This window comes from Trichosurus vulpecula, chromosome 3 (genome assembly GCF_011100635.1).
Source record: "Trichosurus vulpecula isolate mTriVul1 chromosome 3, mTriVul1.pri, whole genome shotgun sequence".
NCBI classification, from domain to species: Eukaryota; Metazoa; Chordata; class Mammalia; order Diprotodontia; family Phalangeridae; genus Trichosurus; species Trichosurus vulpecula.
In genome coordinates this window covers 379,297,264-379,316,147 of record NC_050575.1, presented here as the reverse complement: position 1 = coordinate 379,316,147, position 18,884 = coordinate 379,297,264, and the positions used below count along the sequence as shown (strand labels likewise).

The following is an 18,884-nucleotide window of genomic DNA, read 5'->3' as shown; positions in this document are numbered from 1 at the left end:
CCCTTAATGACTTCAGAAATTATCCACCATTTTATAGATGAGAAAACTAAGTCTCAGAGACAGAAAGTATAATTGAGTAGAACTGGAATTTGAACTCAGGTCCTCTAACTAGTACTCATTCCTCTTGCACCTGCCTGACTATTTTTGCTCTCTCTCTTCCCTGACCTGCCCCACCTCCTAAAGTGCCCCTCCTCAAGGTCCAGCTGAAACCTCTCCATCTCCATCTTCTCTGTCCACCCCAATGATCTCTTCCTCTTCTGTTGCCCTGCATAACTTACTTCCTTGTGCCCCCATTGTTAAGTCTTATATTGTTAGTTTATACGTATGCATGTCCTGTCTTCCCGGACAGATTACAAACTGTGTTTTTGTATCCCTCACAGTTCCTGCGTGGGCTAAAGACCTTGGCCCTGCTGTGAAAGAAGTCGTGGAGAAAGAGAGAAGGGGGTGGGGAAGAACAGGAATGAGTGCTTTAGAAAAACTGGTCGGGTTCCTCGGAAGACAGGCGGCATCTCACTCCCAGGCCAGGGGCTACCACTCTTGGCCCTCTTGTGGCCCCAATATCACGAAGCAGATGAGGAATCCAGGAATCCAGGCCACTATGAAAGAGACAGCTGGACAAAGGCATACACCCTGAACATCTAAACACAGATCCTAAACCACAGATATTAGAGCTGGGAAGGACCTTCCATTCCAACCCTTTCATTTTAAAGAGGAGAAAACAGGAGGAAATTAAAAGACTTTCCCAAAATGACACAGGTAGACAGGTGACTTCAGAAACAAAATTTGAACTCAAGTGCAGTGACACCAGCCAGTGTTCTTCCTGTCTCTCAGTTATCATCTGCAATTAGCCTAGTACTCAACTTTTTTCTGCCTAAATCCTATGTCTCCAACGAGACTGATAATCCTCTGGGACAGGACAGGTACTATAGCTCATGCTTCTTGGTAATCCCCATCCCAAGTACAGTCTTCTGTACAATGCTCTATGATAGATCACCAATAATGTTAATGAACAAATTCCCCTTCTTTAGGAAGAGGGAGGTTAGAATTAGTTTCAACTACCACTCCCCACACTAAAAAGATAGTTTGTTTGCTTTTCTGATACTATCAGAATGCTCATCCCTCCCCAAACCTCAAGGAAGATTAATACAACGGATCATAGGCCCTAGACCTGGAAGACTCTCAGAGATCATCTCTCAACCCCACAATTTTACAGATGAGGAGACCGAAGCTCAGAAAATATTAGAGGGAAAGACAATATGGCTAGTAGGTGGCAGTGCTGGGATTCAAACTCAAGTCTTCTGACTCTAAACCCATCATGCTTTCTCTTTTACAATGTCACCGCTAAAGTGAGGGATAGAAGATAAGATGTCTGTTTAGCCTACATATCCCCAGTGGATAAACAAGTCTTGGATGAAGAATTCCATGTTTGAAGGTGTGTGTGTGTGTCTGTGTGTGTCTGTGTGTGTCTGTGTCTGTGTCTGTGTGTGTCTGTGTGTGTGTGTTTGGCCTGCCATCTGCCCTCAGAAGGAAGGCCTCTCTTTCCCATTTCCTAACATTTCTTCCAAGATAGAAGAAGCATCATGATTTATGAGGGAAACTGCGGTAATTTCAGAGCTTAATCGTGCTCCAAATGCCAGGCAGAAACTCCCCTTGGTCACTCACTAGCAATACAGATTCTGGGCCATCCAATCCCAAGGGCATCTCCTGCTGCCTTCCTCTGCCTGCTTCCTGGCCCTGTAACAGCTCTTCCCACGTTGATCTTACAGACTGACAGATCATCCTTCCCTTTACCTCTTTACCCTCCTCCCACCTCCTCCCAGGCACCAAGGCATCCCCCCTCCCCTGCACTTCTATCTGCCTCCAGTGACCCTGGATACTCAGAGCTTCCCTTCCCAAAGATCAGAGCGATGCTTGGTCCTATGAATGGGGGAGCAATCCCTCTGATCCCCAAGGCCATTTCTGAACTCCACTTTCCATGATTAGTCTGCTGCAGCAGAAGAGGACAGTCATTTTCCACCTCTGGCAAAGTCCCAACCAGCCTGAGCTGTCTCCCTGGGTTTCCCTTGGATTCTAGGTTACAGAATCTATCCGTGAAGGCTGCACAGTGGTGAGGCTAGGGTACAGGCAGTGCCAGTCAGCAGCCATGAGGAAAGAACAGCAATTGTCAGCTGTAATCAGCCACATACACTCATCTTGTGGAGCCACAAACACAACAAAGGGGGAGGAATGGGATCCTGAGGGAGAGGCTCCTCATTTTAGGAGTGTGTGTGTGTGTGTGTGTGTGTGTGTGTGTGTGGTAGGGGGATGGTGATGCATCAGATTGGCTGCTTTACTGAATATGAAGATGGGGCAGTGATATGTCAGGGAAGCAGCTGTAATCCAGATGAATAGAAGCCCAGAGTCAAGGAGTAGTAGTAACAGTAGGCTAGAAGGGACCAAAGATTGGATCCCAACAACAATAAATATTTATTAAATGTAAATTCTATGCAAGATACAGTTCTGGAGGAAAGAGATACAAAGACAGAAAACAAACAAGAGTAACCTGCCCTCAAGGAGCTTCTTACATTCTGGGGGGGGGGGGAGGGGGGCGGGATTTACATACACACACACACACAGAGTTTGTGATTTCATGAGTAAAGGAGACTGCTTATTAGGAAACTCCCTGTACCAATGCATATTAGCACTTGCCTGGCAACCTATAGTTAGTATTACAGAGTTGCCGAGAGCAGGGAGGTTTTGAACCCAGGACTTGAACCCAGGTTCCCAAGCCAACTCTTCACCATGACACTGCCTCTCACATACAAGTGTAAGTATAATAGGGGTAAAGGAGAGAGCCAGAAAAAGTGCTTCAGGAAAATCTGATCAGAGACAATACTTGCAACTACAGAGAGGAGGGAAGGTTTTGTGGAGGAGATGGCACCTTAGCTGAACCCTAAAGGACTAAGGATTCTGAAAGGCAGATGTCTAGGCTACCCCCACATCTGGGAGCTTGCCTTGAAGGGGAACAAGTTACCATGAGCAGCCCAGCACTGGGCAGCCAGCCAGCTTGGAAGCACCCAGAGAATAAAGGACAGCAGGGGGAGAGCAGGGGGTGGGCAAAGTAGGCAGCCACCTAGGACGCCATGATGAAGGGTTGCAAGGAGGGCCACTTTTAAATAGTCCTTCCTATAGACATACATTTCATTAAGATAAAAAAAAATCCACTCCTCTTGGCCAACAGGGATTTATTTTGTGTTGTCAAGTCCTATGTTATAGGGAAGGCTAAAAGGCCGGTGGGAGATGGTATAGAGGGCTCACATAAGCTTGCCCCTGGGACCTGGCTGGGCAGGAATATTGAGGTCCAGGATAGCTGCGTTCTGGGGCCGGCTCCACTGAGAATTCCCTATGTGACAGGGCTAACTCCACTACCCCACTACTAGTGCCTCACTTTCCCTATTGTTGCAGAGGGGGAAACTAAGTCTCTGACTGCGAAGCTTCCCTGCAGGAGAGCGGAGAACTAGAGGGGCAGGGGTGCGGGGAAGAGGGGGTACCACTGTGGAAGCAGAAGCTGGGGGAGGCTGAAAGACAGGGCGCCGAGGAGGGGCAGTGAGGTAGAATGCAGACTGGAGACAGAAGAGTGGGGTGCTCCGCAGAGGCGGGGGCTGGGGAAGCAAAGCTGAGAAGAAACCCCTGCGAGAAACCAAGGCAGCAGACAAGGAAAGGAAGTAAAGGGGAGCAGGAAGGGTGGAAACCCGAATCCTCAGATTCGAAATCTCCAGGGGTCGCATGCAGGGGAGAGAGGAGATTGGGGAGGGGAGGCGAGATGAAGGATGGACAACCGTGTACGCTCCGCGTGCCAGGCGGGGGAACAGGAGAGCGGACACGGGGCCTCGGGTTGGGACGGGACAAGCTCTGGCGCACTCACCGATCTTGGCCAAGCTGGCCACCAGGATCCACACGGCTACCAGGTAGGGCGCCTCCACCTCGTGCCACTGCCAGCGCAACAGCGCCAAGCCCGCAGGGGGTAGAATAGATTCTCCGGCTGCCCCGTCCTCCACTCCCGCCCCTGCCCCAGGCAGGGGCATCCCCAGAAGGGGCAGTGTGGCCGGCAGCATCTTCCTCCGGCCTGGCCCGGCCCGGCTCGGCTGCCGACAGCCCGGTCCCCACGCCTGCCTCAGCCGCCGCCACAGCTGCTGCCGCCGCCTCCCGGGCGCCCCCGCGTCACAGGCACGTGGCGCTCGCTCCCCCCAATCCCATTCCTGATCCCCCCAACCCTGAGTCTGCACCCCCCAAACCTATCCCTACCCGACTTCGGCGATCCAGACCCTCCTATCCCACTCTGAATCTACCTACCTCCTATTCTGACCACCCACCCCCATCCCTTTCTCCCCATATCCCAAGCCTTGTACTGACTCCTTTCAAACCCAGACGGTGAATTTTCCCAAACCGAGATCCTCAGACTCGAACCCCCATGCTCAATTAGACTGTACCCACCAATCAAATTGCCAAATCTCTCCAACCCTCCCATACTACCCCAACCTTCCTGTCCTCTTAAAACCTGTCCTCCCCTGGACATTGAGGCCATAGCATCTCCAGTGCTTCCCTAAGGTCCCCAGGGAAGGCTCGAAAGATGTTTAGCCTGTAGATTAGGCAGTATTGGAATAGGGGTCGGTAAGGGTAGAACTCAAATGGAGAGCGGCCAAAGAAGCCACAGAGATACACACAGACACACAAACACACTCTCTCCACACACAGCTGGCATCCCATGAAATTAGCATCAGAGTCACAGTAGAGGGCCAGCTAGGTGGCACAGTGAGTAGAACACAGGACGTGGAGTCAGGAGGACCTGAGTTCAAATTTGGCCTCAGACACCTGACACACTTACTAGCTGTGTGACCTTGGGCAAGTCACTTAACCCCAATTGCCTTGCCTTCCCCCCTCCAGAGTCACAGTAGAGATCCTGCCTCTCCCTAGGGCTGGCACCAAACCGAAGGGAGAAGGGCATTACTCTGCAGTAGAAGCATTACTTAGTAAGAGGGTCCAAGGCCAGCCCCAGATTTGAGTTCTTTTTTCCAGATCATCAGGTGACTATAGACGGAGAGGGCAGTGGCTCTAAGGTCTGCCAGCTGAAGATGTCCAGAGCCCTTCTGACCATGATCTAGGAATTCCTTGGGATAATTCTCTGGGGAGGTTTAGACCTTTAAAATATATACTTGATTAAGTACTTGGAGGACTAGGCAACCCAAGGAGAGACGATTCCCAATGAGGACAGCAGGGAGCAGTAAACACTAAATCTCCTGCGGAGTAGGGTGGCTATCTGGAAAATTCAGTTCATCTACTAACATTAAGCACCCACTTTGGGCAAGATCAAATGCTGAGCGATGTGGGATGGGATCAGCAAAATAAAAGAGACCTGGATGCTCCTTCCTCTCCCTTCTCCTCCAATCTTTCCTCTGTGTCCCTGTGCCAATCACTAAACCTTCAAAGCCCTCAGTTTCCTCATATGTAATATGAGGGAGTTAGACTAGAGAACTTTGTGGATAACTTCTAACAGTAGATCGCTGATTCTAGAGCAAGAGATTTTAGAGCTAGAAAGCACAGGTTAAGCCACTTCCACTCTCATTTTGACAAGAGGACACGAAGCACAGAGAGTTTAGGTACTTTGATCTAGGTGGCATGCATGGCACAGCCAGAAAATGAACCCAGGTTTCATTCATGAGTTCTTACAAAGGGCTCTACTTAGCAAATTGCCTCATTTACACATTCCGGTCAAAACTACCTGGTGATATTTGTCCTAATCTCATTCAGAAAACAATGAAAGGGATTTGAGGAAATATTTGAGGAATCTGTCCCAGCCCTCCCCCCACCCCTCAGACTCTCCTCAAACCAGCAGCATCCCCTTCCCCCACCTCAGCAGAGGTCTCGTTTTACAGACAAAATGGAGGTCATTTGCCTAGAGCTCCTCCTTCTCTCCTGCCCTTCATCAAACACCCAATATTTCAGCCTCTGATGAAGAGATGAGCCTATTCTCCATGGCCAGCCCTCCTACATGTACCTTTGATCCCATTCCCTCATATCTTCTCCAGCAAATAGCTCCCACTATCATCCCCAACTCTAGTCCTCAGTCTCTCCTAATGGTTCCTTCCCTGTTGCCTGTCAATCTCACCTCTCCCCCATTCTCTATGAAACATCCCATCCTGGGGCCACTCATCCAACTCAGTTCCACAGTGGATAATGTTACTGTTCCCCTTAGAGTTATAAGGGGGTAATCCTGAGGGTTTGGGGGCTTCTAACACTATTCTTGGGAGCTCCCATCCAACATCCTCCCCCAATATCAATAAATTAATTGACACCAATTAGCTTTTATGAAGGAATACTTACTAAAAAGGTATAAAAGTTGTAGAAACAATCCCCTCCCCCAAATTCCAGGGGTCCATTCCACTCTTCAATACAAATAAGGTCCCTGGGGAGAGTGAGCTCAAACTTAAAGTAACAAAAGTAGTTAGTAAGTGGCACAGTGGACAGAGCACTGGATTTGGAGTCAGGAAGATCTGAGTTCAAATCCAGCTGCAGACACTTATGAGCTGTATGATCCTAGACAAGTTACTTAACCTCTGTTTGCCTCAGTTTCCTCAACTGTAAAATGTTAATAGTAATTGCACCTCCCAGTGTTGTTGTGAACATCAAATAAGATAATATTTCTTAAGCACTTAGCACAGTGCCTGGCACATAGTAGGCACTATATGAATACTAACATGTACAGAACACCTGGAGCCAAAAAGTACCCCAAAACTCCTGACCCTAGGAATCTTTAATTCCCTTAAATCCTTAACTCCCTCCTAGGAGTTCTCACCAAATTCACTTTCTGTATTGCCTCCATGATGGACAAATTATTCCCTAGTTCAGCTGGGCTGGGGTAGAGGGTCTGAGCATGTTCTAAGGATTTGTACCTCATTGGCCAGTATCTGTATTAGACTCATCAAACCCTCCCTAGATCCCACCATTCTCACTAGCTATTGTCTAGCTGGCTATTTTTCTCCCTTCTCTTTTTCAAACAAATTCCTTGAAAAAGCTGTCTAAACTAGGTGCCCCCACTGCTTCCCCATCACTCTCTTCCAAATTCTCGACAATCTGGCTTGATTTCATCACTCAACTGAAAATGCTCATTCCAAAGTGACTTTCATTCCAAATGATTTCTTAGTTGCCAAATTCAATGACTTCTCAATCTTCACCCTTCTTAGCCTCTCTTCTGGATTTCATACCCTCTCTTCCTACATACTCTATTTCTTGGAAGGTCTTTGTGACACAACTTTCTCCTGGTTCTCCTCCTATCTCCTTCACATTCTTCTTTGCATATTCATCCACATATGGACTATTTACTGTGGCTATACCTTAAGTCTCTCTCCTCAGCCCTGTTTTATTTTTCTCTATACTCTCTCATTTGGTGACCACTCCCAGCTCCTTTGGGTTCAATTGCCATCTGATCCTCGGATGTAGATGTAGAGCCTAGTCATTCTTTTAAGTTCCAATTCTCTGTCACCAGTTGTCATCCTATGGATGTCCCACAGGACTCTCAAACTCAACAGGTCTAAAGCAAAATTAATCATCTTTCCCTCAAACCCACCCCTCTTGGAATTTCCTCATTATAGTCAAAGACAGCAACATTTTCCTAGTCACCCCAGTCCACAACCTAGGAATCATCAACAACCTTTCTTCACTCTTACAGACCACTAGTATTGAATCAGTTTCCAAAACATGTAGATTCCAGGTCCTAAACTTCTCTCTGTGGTTCTCCTTTCTACTCGTATTATCACCTTAGCCCAGGCTCTTATCACCTCTTCTGCATTTGGCCATTTCAATAGCCTCCTAATAGATTTCCCTACATTTAGTTCCTTCCCTGTCCAATACATTCTCCTATCAGTTACCCAATTACTGTCTTAAGAGCAGTTCTGACCAGGTTACTACCATGCCGAAGAAGCTGACCCATTGCATTTAGGTTAAAATACAAATTTGTATGTTTGGCATTTAAAGCCCCCTTACAATGTGGTCCAAAACTACCACTATCACTACTTAAATAGAGAGAGAGAGAGACAGACAGACAGACATACTGCAGGCAGCTAGGTGGCACAATGGATAGAGCACCGAACCTAGAGTCAGTTTAAATCTGGCCTCAGACACTTACTAGCTGGGTGACCCTTGGCAAGTCACTTCACCTTGTTTGCCTCAGTTTCCTCATCTGTAAGATGGCTGGAGAAGGAAATGGCAAACCATTCCAGTATCTCTGCCAAGAAAACCACAAAAGGAGTCACGAAGAGTCAGACACGACTGAACAACAATATATGTATATACATATGCATCTGTGTATGTGTATATATGGGTGTATATATATATATATACATATATATATAAATGCTTATATTTATCTTCTGTGAGCACGTTGTCTTCCCCAATAGAATATAAACTCCTGGAGGGCGCGCGCGCGCGCGCGCGCGCACACACACACACACACACACACACACACACCACACGCGAACCTACTCCACTCCACACATTACAGAGTGAGAATCTGTCCCCTTCCCCCTTCTCCCAAATTGAGAACCATCCCCCACCCATCCCGAGACAGAGGAAGAAAATGCCCCGCCCCATCTCTCAGACTGCGGAGAAACAGCCAATCTCAGAGCTCGCTGGAGAGATTTCCCCCCCCATATCCCGCCCCTCCATCCCCCGCCCACCTAGCTAACGGATCGTTCGTGTAGTGAGACTTGGGGGCTCTCATTGGCTGATCCGTAGCTCCGCCCCTCGGCTCTGATCGTGGCCGCCGCGTTCCGAGACTTTGCCTCCTGGTCCCGCCCCCTCCTAGGCCCCGCCCCCTTTCTCGCCCCGCCCCTCTCCCCCTCTGCTCGGTCCAGTCCTTCCAGCCCCTGCTGCAGAGTGGATCCGCCGCCTCGGGGCCCAGAGGGAGGCGGCCGAGCCGAGCCGAGCCGAGCCGATCGAGCTGGCGGCGGGGGCCATGGCGGGTGGGGACGGCCGGGAGGAGGGCGAGGCGGCGGTGGTAACGGTGAGGGTGCAGTACTTGGAGGACACGGACCCCTTCGCCTGCGCCAACTTCCCAGAGCCCCGCCGTGCCCCCGTCTGCACCCTGGACGGGGCACTGCCACTGGGTTCCCAGATCCCCGCTCTGCACCGGCTGCTGTCGGCGCCGCTCAAGGTGAGTCCGGGCCAGGGAGGGTTCGGGACTGGGGCTGCCCCGCCGCCCGGGAGCATCGTCGGGAGTGAGGTTGGGGGCGGGGGGACGGAGACTGCCTCTCTGCCTGGGGCTGGGGACCCTGGAGCCCCCTCAAGAGTCTGGGGACCTGGTGCACCTGTGCTCCAGGTGAGTGAGATCTGGGGGCGGGGCCAAGGGGAGGGGAGGGACTGGGTTTGGAGACACAGTTCCTGCAGGGTTGCTTCTCATACCAAAAAGGTGTGACTAGATGGGTACTCGGGGGTCTTCAGTGTGCCGAGAAACCCTGGGAAGCTGAACAGACAGAGAGAGGAACCCCACAATCCCAGGATTTTAGAGCTGGATGGGATCTCAGCATCGAGTCCAACCCAATCGTTTTAAAGTTGAAAAAACCGTCGAAAAGGGTGACTTAGTGCCCAAGGTCATCCAGGTACTAAGTAGCAAAGCTGGATACATGATGAAATGGCTACAGTACTGGCCTTGGAGTCAGGAAGACTTAGGTTCAAATCTCGTCTCTGACATTTGGCTGGATGACCAGAGACAAATCACAACTCTAAGCCTCCATGGATTGTCTTGTTTGGATTTATATGCCCTACCTGGCACATAGTAAGGGCTTCATAAATGCTCCAGCCTTGTAGGGCTTTCCTCACCCTGTGCTTGTAAGGCTAAAATGAGAGTATATGTAAAGCAGTTTGCCAGTCTCAAAGCGTTATGTAAATGCAAGCGATTATTATCATTATTATTCTTCTGACTCCAAATTCCGTGCTTTGGCTGCTACTACTTGCGGCCCCCTGGAATTTGGCTGTGGCTGGCTCCACTCTATGGAAGGTCCTAACTAGTCCACGCAGCCCCGCTGTTATCTGGGAGGGCCAGGACAGAGACCCGGGCAGAACAGTGCCGGGAAGGGGAAAACAGGCCCTGGGCTTTCCTGAGGGGGCGGACCTGCCCAGGAGTCCCAGGACTAGCAGGACCTAGAGTGGGGGATTTCCCCCAGGCAGGATGACAGGATCGAAAAGCTGGGGAGCGTGGAACTGAGCGAAGGATGGAAAAGACCTGATGAGTCACCTCCTCCCTACCCCGCCCCCCCCCCCACCTTTGGCGGGGAGCTCCGAGTTCCCTCCCTGCATGCCCTGGGGGGGGCGAGGGGGAGGGGCGGGGCGTGCTTGGGCTAATTTTAAATGCCTGGAGTGATGGAGTTTGCTGAGCAACCCGGCAGGAGCAGAGGCTGGCTCGGGAAAGGGACTTTTCCAGATGTCCAGCCCCTGCTTCCCCTATCCTTCCCCTTGAACCCCGGGTGAGCTGCCCCCAGCCGGGCTTGTGGTTCTCTGTTTACGGCTCAAGAATGCCTGGTGCTGTGGCCAGGAGGCCGAGGCCAAGCCCAAGCAGCTTTTATCAGGACCTGGACAGTGGCTTGGCTATACCCCCAACCCGCCCCCCCTTCCCTGCTGGGCTCCCTGCCCGAAGGCCCCCAACCCCCACCCCGGGAAGTAAAGGAGGAGGCGGCTGCATTTCCCCCTCCGCCCCTTGGCTGGGGGTGGGGGAGGTTGGGTCGGCCAAGGCCTCCTGCGCCGCAGCATTGCACAAACTTGCCCCCGACCCTGGGGTCTCCCCTGGAATGTGACTCCAGGCGCTAGCCTGCATTCCTACTGGGCCCAGAGTCTGCCTGGCCCCCAGTGAGGGGGAGGGAGAGGGAGAGAGGGAGATCGATGGTCCTTTGGAAGGGAGAAGGGAGCTGGCCCAAGGATGGGCTAAAAGAGCCTCCGGCCTGCCAGATACAAGAGGGGAAACCGAGGTTGGGAATGGGAGAGGATAGAGCAGCACTGAAGGGGATCGCAGAGACTTCCCTTCATTCATAGTTACACCTCTCTTCCCAGAAGAGACCCCAACTCCTAGTGGAGGGATTTGGTTAACATGGCAACTCCCCAACCTGTCCATAGTGGTATGAGGCCCTGCCCTTTCCTAGAAAGACCACTGTGTTTGGCATCGAAGTATCTGTTTCATTTGCTGCTGCTATTTACTACTAGCTGTGTGGCCTTGGACAAGTTACATAACCTCTAAGGGCCTCAGTTTTTCCATCTGTAAAATGAGAAGATGGAGCAAATGATCTTGAATTCTTCCAGCTTTACCTAGAAATCCTATGGAAGGATCACACTATGATCCCTGCTCTGTCTTCTCATGCAATTTTCTCTCAAATTCAATATTCCAATTTTCCTGGGAATAGAGCCCTAGATTGCCTCTCCCCACCAGCCCCCACCCACCCATAATTAGTGTTGCAAAGCCACATTGTCCTAGCTGGAAGAGAAGAGATGCAAAGTATAGATAAGAACTGGGTCCTGTCCTTATGGAGAACTGTTTCTAAAGCGGGTAAGATACTTAGGATCACATGATGAGTACATTATGGGCAAAACCAAGTATTTTGTGAGGTCTTTTGCAACATTAGGGAGATAGGCAGCAATTTCTCACTTTCTGACCTCCCAGAATCTTTAATGCTAGAGGTGAGACTGGAAGAGGTGGGAGTGGGGGGAACTTCTTCACTTAACTAGAACATGAACTCCTAAACCAACTCCATCTGCAGGCAAAATCAGCCTTCTGTCTGTTCCTCCCAAATGGATCCGTCTCAATCAATCCAATAAGCAGCAATTACTACGTTACTATGTACTAGGCACTAGTGACACAAAGACAAAACAGTCTACCTTCAAGGAATTTAATACTCTACCAAAAGTGATACGGTCAGACTTGCAGGAGAGGCTTCATCTTTCTGTACAAGGAGATTCCTGAAGTATACTTACTGAGAATGCTCTAGGATCAGAAACCACTCCTAGGGGTTGGGGTGGAAGAATAAACCATCCCCGTCCAGGGGGCAGTTAGCCAGTCCCAGGTAGCCACTGTCCCTTCCTGATGAACTTTTCCTCTCAGAGAGCTTTGCTGCTTAGCTCATCTGCCCAGTGTGTGGTAGCACGGTTCCTTCTCTGTACCCCCTGTGCACCTCCTGCCCTGTAGTCGGGATAAGGGGATAGATAATGATAATATCATCACATTCTGGCCCACCCCCACACAGACCCCAGTATACAGAGACAAAGCACTGAAGTGGAGTCAGAGGACCTGAGTTGAAATCCCAGCATGATGCTGACTATCAGTCTAACCTGGAACAAGACATTTCTTCTCTCTGGCCCTCAGTTGCTGCCTAGGTCAAAAGAACAGCTTAGACCAGATAGGTCATAAAAAGAGCTTAGACCAGATGATGTTCCTGTTCCAAGTTCCAGTTCTGAACATATTTTTTATCCCCTAGTAAATGAGACTTGAATGAAGCTCTCCAGAAGTATGGGGCTACCATGAGGCAATGGTTTGATTTTGTAATCTAGACAAAGTGGGTGTGGGCAATCCTGACACTTGCCTATCTAGGCAGCCGGGCATTCATGGCCTCAGAGCCACCTAAAGAATGAGGTTTCAGAGAATTTAGAGGTGAAAAGGCCTTCAGAGATCTAGCTCAATTAGCCCCCATACACTAATTTTACAGACGGGAAAACTGAGGCTTAGGGAAGTTGAGTTTATTAAAGCCAGGGAACATCCCCAAATTCTTGCCCCCTTCCCATACTTTAAGCCAGAATCTGCCTAGCCCTAAGCTCTTTCTGCCAGGGGCTGTAGACCCTGAGCCTTTATCTCAAATCCAAACCCCAGTCTCCCTTCCTCGATGCCCCTGGGAAGCTCAGTACTAAGTGTGGCTGGGTTACCATAGTGACAGGCACAAGAGGCTGGCTCCCTGTGGCTGGCATCTCTGCCAGGAATGGTCAGATGCACCAAGACATTCCCATCCCAAATATAAACCATGACCACAGCCCCGGAATAGAAGTCTAGAGTTTTAGGACTGAAAACAGGCCCCCATGGTAGGGCTTGGGTTGCAGAAGGGATGATGGGGGGTGGGGTGGGGTGCTAAAAAGACCTCTAGACTTGGTGTTCCTTCTGCAGCTGGCCTGTCTTTCCTGCCAACCAGGACTCTTCTAGGGGTGACCAGAGGAGAAGTGGAGGCATAGGACATGGTTTACCATAATCCAGCTGTGAAATGACCCAAATCCTGGAGCCCTAACTCAGGGATGTTTGTCATTGGCAAGACTGAGTGGACTAAATTGTTTCCCTCTGCTGCCAAGGGACCCAGCTTAGCCTGGGACAGAATTGGTGCCCTGGGACCTACTTGGCCACGTGAACTTTAAGTTGACTACCCTAAAAGAAACCTGGTGCAGAGACCCACCCCTCCTGCAGGCCCCCACCCAATCCCTGGGCCGATGGCCAGCTACTTCCTAGAGCCTCCTCAGGGGGAAGGTACTTGTGGGGGGCTGGACACTCCCCTTCCTTGGGGGCACTGAGCTTCCTCATGCACTGGCTGAGGCCTCACTGACTTCCTCCCCTGTCTGGGAGGAAGCTGCAGGGCCACAGCCTCTGACTCATCTCCTACTCAAAGGGTATCTGCTTCCTGGGCCAGGCCTGGTACTTTGGGCTAGAGCTCAGCCATTAGAGGGGAAGCATGGCACCTGGGGGCATTGAGAGTGAGCTTCCTGGGGCATCTGGGAAAAAGCACTGCTAGATCTAGAGTCAGAGAATACATGTTTAAATCCTGTCTGCCGCTTACTGTGTATGGAACTCTGGGCCAGTCATTTCTCTTCCCTACTTAATTTTTTCATCCCAAAACCCTGTGACCAATTATTTTTACCATGTGCTGGGATTTTTCCCCTTTCCTCCCCGCCCTGCTCCTCATTTCATCTTAGCACTAGCTGAATAAGGGACCAGACACATGGGATCCCATATGGACCAGACCCACCAACTCCCCAGAGCTGCAGAATGCCAGGAGAGCACAGGGCTATGGCCTCAGTACCCAAGAAGTGAGCTGTCATTGTACCAGTCACACCCCCTTGCTGGTCGCTGCTCTTTGCCCTCTCCACAGAGGTAGGAGGTGCCCTGGACACAGATGTCTCAGGAGGCCCAAGCCTTGGTATATTGGAAGGTGGCACCGACTTCTGCTTGGGTGGTTCCACATCTCCCAGCTGGGGTGTGGACCCTGAGCTGGCACCGATGAGGAGGCCAGAAGGCTCTCAGCCCAAGGACCTTTCCCCTCCCATCAGCAAGACCAGCCGTGAAGTTTTATGTTCTTTTAACAAAGTCATAACTGGAAACTGTGAGCTGTATGGCTGAGATCAGAGCAGGCCTTGCAGAGGGACCAGGGCTGGACAGGTTCTCTCTAGAACAGTTTTGTGACTCTGTGGCCTACTTGCTCTGGCCTCAGTTTCCCCACTCATAGCAGGAAAACAGTGATTGGAGGAAGGGAGAGAGAAGGATCTTAATGTGAAATGGCATGAAGAGCCAGTCCAATGCTATGAAAAGAGCTTTGGATTTGGGGTCAGAGAAACCAGGGTTAGGTCTCAATTCTGCTACCTTCTTACCTATGTGAGGATTGTGGGGAAGAGTTACATGTGAACCCAAGGGGGAAATGGGAGCTGAATTAGGAAACTGGAGCCAGGGAGGCATCAGGGTGTGGTGGAGAAAGCATTTGATTTGAAATCAGGGGATTTTATGACTTTGGCCAAATTACTTAACCTCTGGGCCTTATTCAGTTTTCCCATCTGTAAAATGTGAGACTGGGCTAAGTGATCTCCCTAAGGGCTTGTGACGTTCTAAGACTTGGGAGGTGGAGAATATCCATCAGGTAGGCTCCAGTGGAGGCTAGGGCTGAAGGGGGTATGTGTGAGCATGAGCATGGGATGACCAGAAAGGGATGAGAACTCATTTCCATAAGCCACATCTCCACGGAGCTAGTAGTGAATCAGAGCAGGAGCAGCCTCCAGACCAGGGAGGGAGGGTGTATTATCGAGCTATGACTCACTCCCTCCCTCTTCTCTCTGCCCCAAGCTGCTTTTTCCCACAGAAGGGTTTGGGGGAGGGTTGAGTAGCCCATTCTATCAGCTCTCCTGGCCCCTGCTGGCCTCTCCATTCCTCTTCCCACAGTCTCTCTTAGGACTAAAGGCCTGGTTTCAATGCCTGGGGGAAGCCCAGGCTGATATGGTGCTGTGCTGTTTATGCGGGGGTGGAGTGGTAGGAAGCAGACCTTGTTATATAGTCTGTTACACTACTGAGTGGCGATAGGGCCCTTACTGGGAGACCAGGTAAGTACATTTGATGGTCATAATCACCCTGGGAGGGAGGGGCTAGCCAGGGGTGGGGAGCCTGCGGCCTGCAGGACCTGCTGCTCCTTGCTCCCCCAGTCAAAGGACAGCCCTGCCCTATATCTCCTATGTCAGTGTATGTCTTTTCCCATCTCCCTCTGGCTTCCTCTGTGCTCCTATACCTCAAACTCTCTGTGTGCCTTCTGAAACCGGGAGGACCAGTTTGGGGTTATTTACAGAGACTAGAGGGCCTGCTTATCTATAAGGGGGGGTGGGGAGGGCCAGTCTGGGACAGCCCTAACCCTTGGTCCTTCTGTAGGGAACCCTAAGTCTCCAAGACCTGAGGAGGTGGGGTCACCTGCTCTCCATTCTGGGTCACTTGGCCATGAGCCAAGGCTCCTGATCCCTAACCACAGCTTTGCTGTTACCTCTTATGACATATTAGACCAGGTCCCATTCCCAATCGATCAATTTCTCCAGTCCTTCAGTGTTTACCAATCATTGTATAAGAACTACTTCATTAAGAATAGTCCCATGAGGAAGGCGATAACAACTCCCATTTCTGTGAGCTCTAAAGTTTACAAAGGCTTTCTTCCCTTGAAGTAAGGTAGGTATTGTTATCCCCAAGATGAGGTGACAGGACTGGTAAGAGTCCATAGCAGAACTGGAACCTGAAGTCCTTGGACTCCAAATCTAGGGCTCTTTCCACTCTGTAGTGAGTGAGAGATCCTGGAAAGAACAGGGCTCTCTTTGGCTTCTTGGGAGCTCTTTGTCTGGGAGCTGTCCCTACTAATGAAGAATTTAAGGTCAATTATCCTGAGGGTTTGAGCCACATGAGAAAAAGGCAGATCACCTAGGCTCTGAGGCTCTTGCTATATGGCAGTAATTAGCCAGCTGTGGATCACTTCCCTTGGTGGGGGGCAGTAATCAAAGACCAGAAAGGAAGGAAATCTCTGAAGGAAAGTAGGTGGGAGGCCTTAGTGATGGTAGATGGGAACAAAGGAGAGAAGAGAGACCAGGAAGTGAATGAATTCGGCTACAGCTCGGTGATGGAGCAGCCCATAGAGCTCTGGGCTTGGGAATCAGGATCAGGGTTAAAACCTTGCCTTGTTTGAACACTTACTATAGCTGCGTGACCCTGGACAAACTTCTGGGCCTCAGTTTCTTCATCTAGAAAAAACAGGGGTTGGACCTTAATTTCCCTTCCATTTCTACGTCTGTGACCCTATTCAAACCAATATACTGTGTGCAGAGACTAATGTTAAGTGCTGGAAGAGATGCAAAGATTAAATAAGACACAGTCCTCACCATGATGGAGCTTCCAGTTTAGTAGGGAGCCATGATCCTTTCCCAATAACTGTAACAGAATAGCATACATGGTGAATGCATCAGAGGTGGACAGCCAAAGTGCAGTGTTGGGTCCTGGAAGGAAAGAGGATTACCAATCTGGCAGACCAATGAGAGCTTCGTGGATGGAGAAGGGATCAAAGTTTGAGTTGGAAGACCTAGGGCCAGCTATGGTGAAGGGGCGGGTTACTGTTGGAACCAACCCCTAAGCTCCAACTGACACTACCCCCTGCACACACTGGTCTAGAAATCTCATGGTCAGGAACCTAGGATGATGAGGTCCTTGAGTACATAAAACAACAGGGGGCAGAAACATCAGAGAGAGAAAGGGGGAGTCTGGCATGGCCCCAGGGTACCAGGAATGCAACCCAGAGCCTTGGCTCATGGCCAAGTGACCCAGAATGGAGAGCAGGTGACCCCAGGAAGGGGCCCTGGGACTAGAGCGGAAATATCTCAGGCTAGTTGGGGCCAGGGTGTGGGGAACAGGCACCATCCTGCTGTCCTGGAATCCACACCATCCAGCTGTTCTTCTGGCCCTGACAGCACCCACATCAGCCAACTAGACCACAGGGGTGGTGATCTGAGGGAGGACCATTAAGGGGTGGGAATTTGTGTGGGAGCTCCAGGAGAAAGTGACTAGCCTTGGTAAAGGTCAGGAGGAGTTAGCAGCATGTTAATAATAATAGTAACAATGATAATAGTTAGCATTTATAATTTTTTATAACATTTAAAAGTTTGCAGAGCACTTTGTAGACCTCTCATGTGATCCTTATAACAACCCCCCTTATAACAAGCCCCATTCTACAGGTGAGGAAGTTGACCTCAAGTGACTTGCCTAGGGTCACAGGATTTGAACTAGGTCTTCCTTACTCCAGTGCTCAATGCCTTTGGTCTCTTCCAGTTCTAGATCCTATAATTAAGGGTCTGAGGCCAGTAAATACTTCCTAAGTGATGAATGGATATCTCGAGGTTCATCAGACTAGTCACTCCTCTTTTGTTCCTCACTCCCTTGGCCTAGACAGAGATCGGTCCCCAGGAGGATCGTCAGGTTGGAAAGGGGTAACGTGGTGTAGTAGACAGAACATTCTACCCGGAGTCAGGGAGACCTACGTGCAAACACCAGATCCCAGACGCTTACTAGCTCTGTGACCACCCCTGATCAGGAAGATCACTTTAACCTTTCCGAACCTCAGCTTCAACATCTGTAAAATGAAGCTAATAATACCTAATAAAATTTTCAGGCTATATAAAAGACAGCTGCTGCTGCCATCAGATAGGAGGGATTTAAAATTGCCCAAATGAGGAGGTTAAAGTTGGGATGTGGAAGAATAAGGAAGGGGGGTGGGTGGGGATTTAGGTCAAAAGTTAGAAATGAACGATTTAGAAATTTAAAAAAAAAAGTAAAAAGTGCATAGCGGAGAACAAAAGAAAACTTACAAGGAAGCAAAGATGGACAGCTACATATATGTATATGTACATACATACTACATACATGTGTGGTATTTATTATATAAGCTTCCTTGAAATGGAAATTTATTGCTGTATGTTTTGCATCATCTCTTATGTTCTACTGTGCACATAAGCAATGCTTTTTTTTCTTTTCTTATTTTGTATTTAAGTGTTTTAAAATTTTAATTGAAAAGGCAGGGGGCAGGGGAGAGGGAGGGGGGGAATGAAAAAGTTCTAAGACCTACCTAGTACAACACCCTAACTCTCCAGATAAGACTACTGAGGCTCCTAGTTGAAACCGACTGGGCTATGATCATGTTGGTAGCAAGTGGCAGCCAGGATTCGAACCCAGATCTTCCAACAGAAACTCCAGTGGTCTTAATGCAACCCCGTCATCTTATGGAGGAGAGAACATGGCTCCAGAGAAGGTGTGACTTGGTCATGGTCACACAGGTGCTAAGTAGCAACAAATCAGCTGTTTGAACCAATTTCTTGTGGCTCTAGATCTAATGCCCTTTCTGTTACAGTATGCTGAAATCCTGAAGCAAACTGGAAGGGAGCTTAGAAGCAAGGAAACTGAGACCCCAAGAGGTGTGGTAACCTCCCCAAGATCACCCAAGGAGTTGGCATAACTCAAATTTAAATCTTTTCCACTATACCAACGATGAAGGCTGGAGGGGGGTGGGGTGGGGAAGACGTTTGAAGAATGGGCCTGAGTGAGGACAGTGATATTC

The 18,884-nt window shown here is 49.8% G+C and overlaps 2 protein-coding genes across 3 annotated transcripts in view; one reads left to right on the top strand and one right to left on the bottom strand.

Annotated features, from left to right (window-relative positions):
• Positions 1-4,094, bottom strand: part of SLC9A5 (solute carrier family 9 member A5) — a 28,552-nt gene extending 24,458 nt beyond the window's left edge. For both annotated transcript variants that reach the window (XM_036751584.1, XM_036751585.1), the window contains exon 1: positions 3,905-4,094. In XM_036751584.1, coding sequence (XP_036607479.1) covers positions 3,905-4,094 — 190 coding nt within the window. The remainder of the gene's footprint in view (positions 1-3,904) is intronic.
• A 4,895-nt stretch (positions 4,095-8,989) lies between these two features.
• FHOD1 (formin homology 2 domain containing 1) overlaps positions 8,990-18,884 on the top strand; it is a 36,588-nt gene continuing 26,693 nt past the window's right edge. The window contains exon 1 of the mRNA XM_036748801.1: positions 8,990-9,187. Coding sequence (XP_036604696.1) covers positions 8,990-9,187 — 198 coding nt within the window. The remainder of the gene's footprint in view (positions 9,188-18,884) is intronic.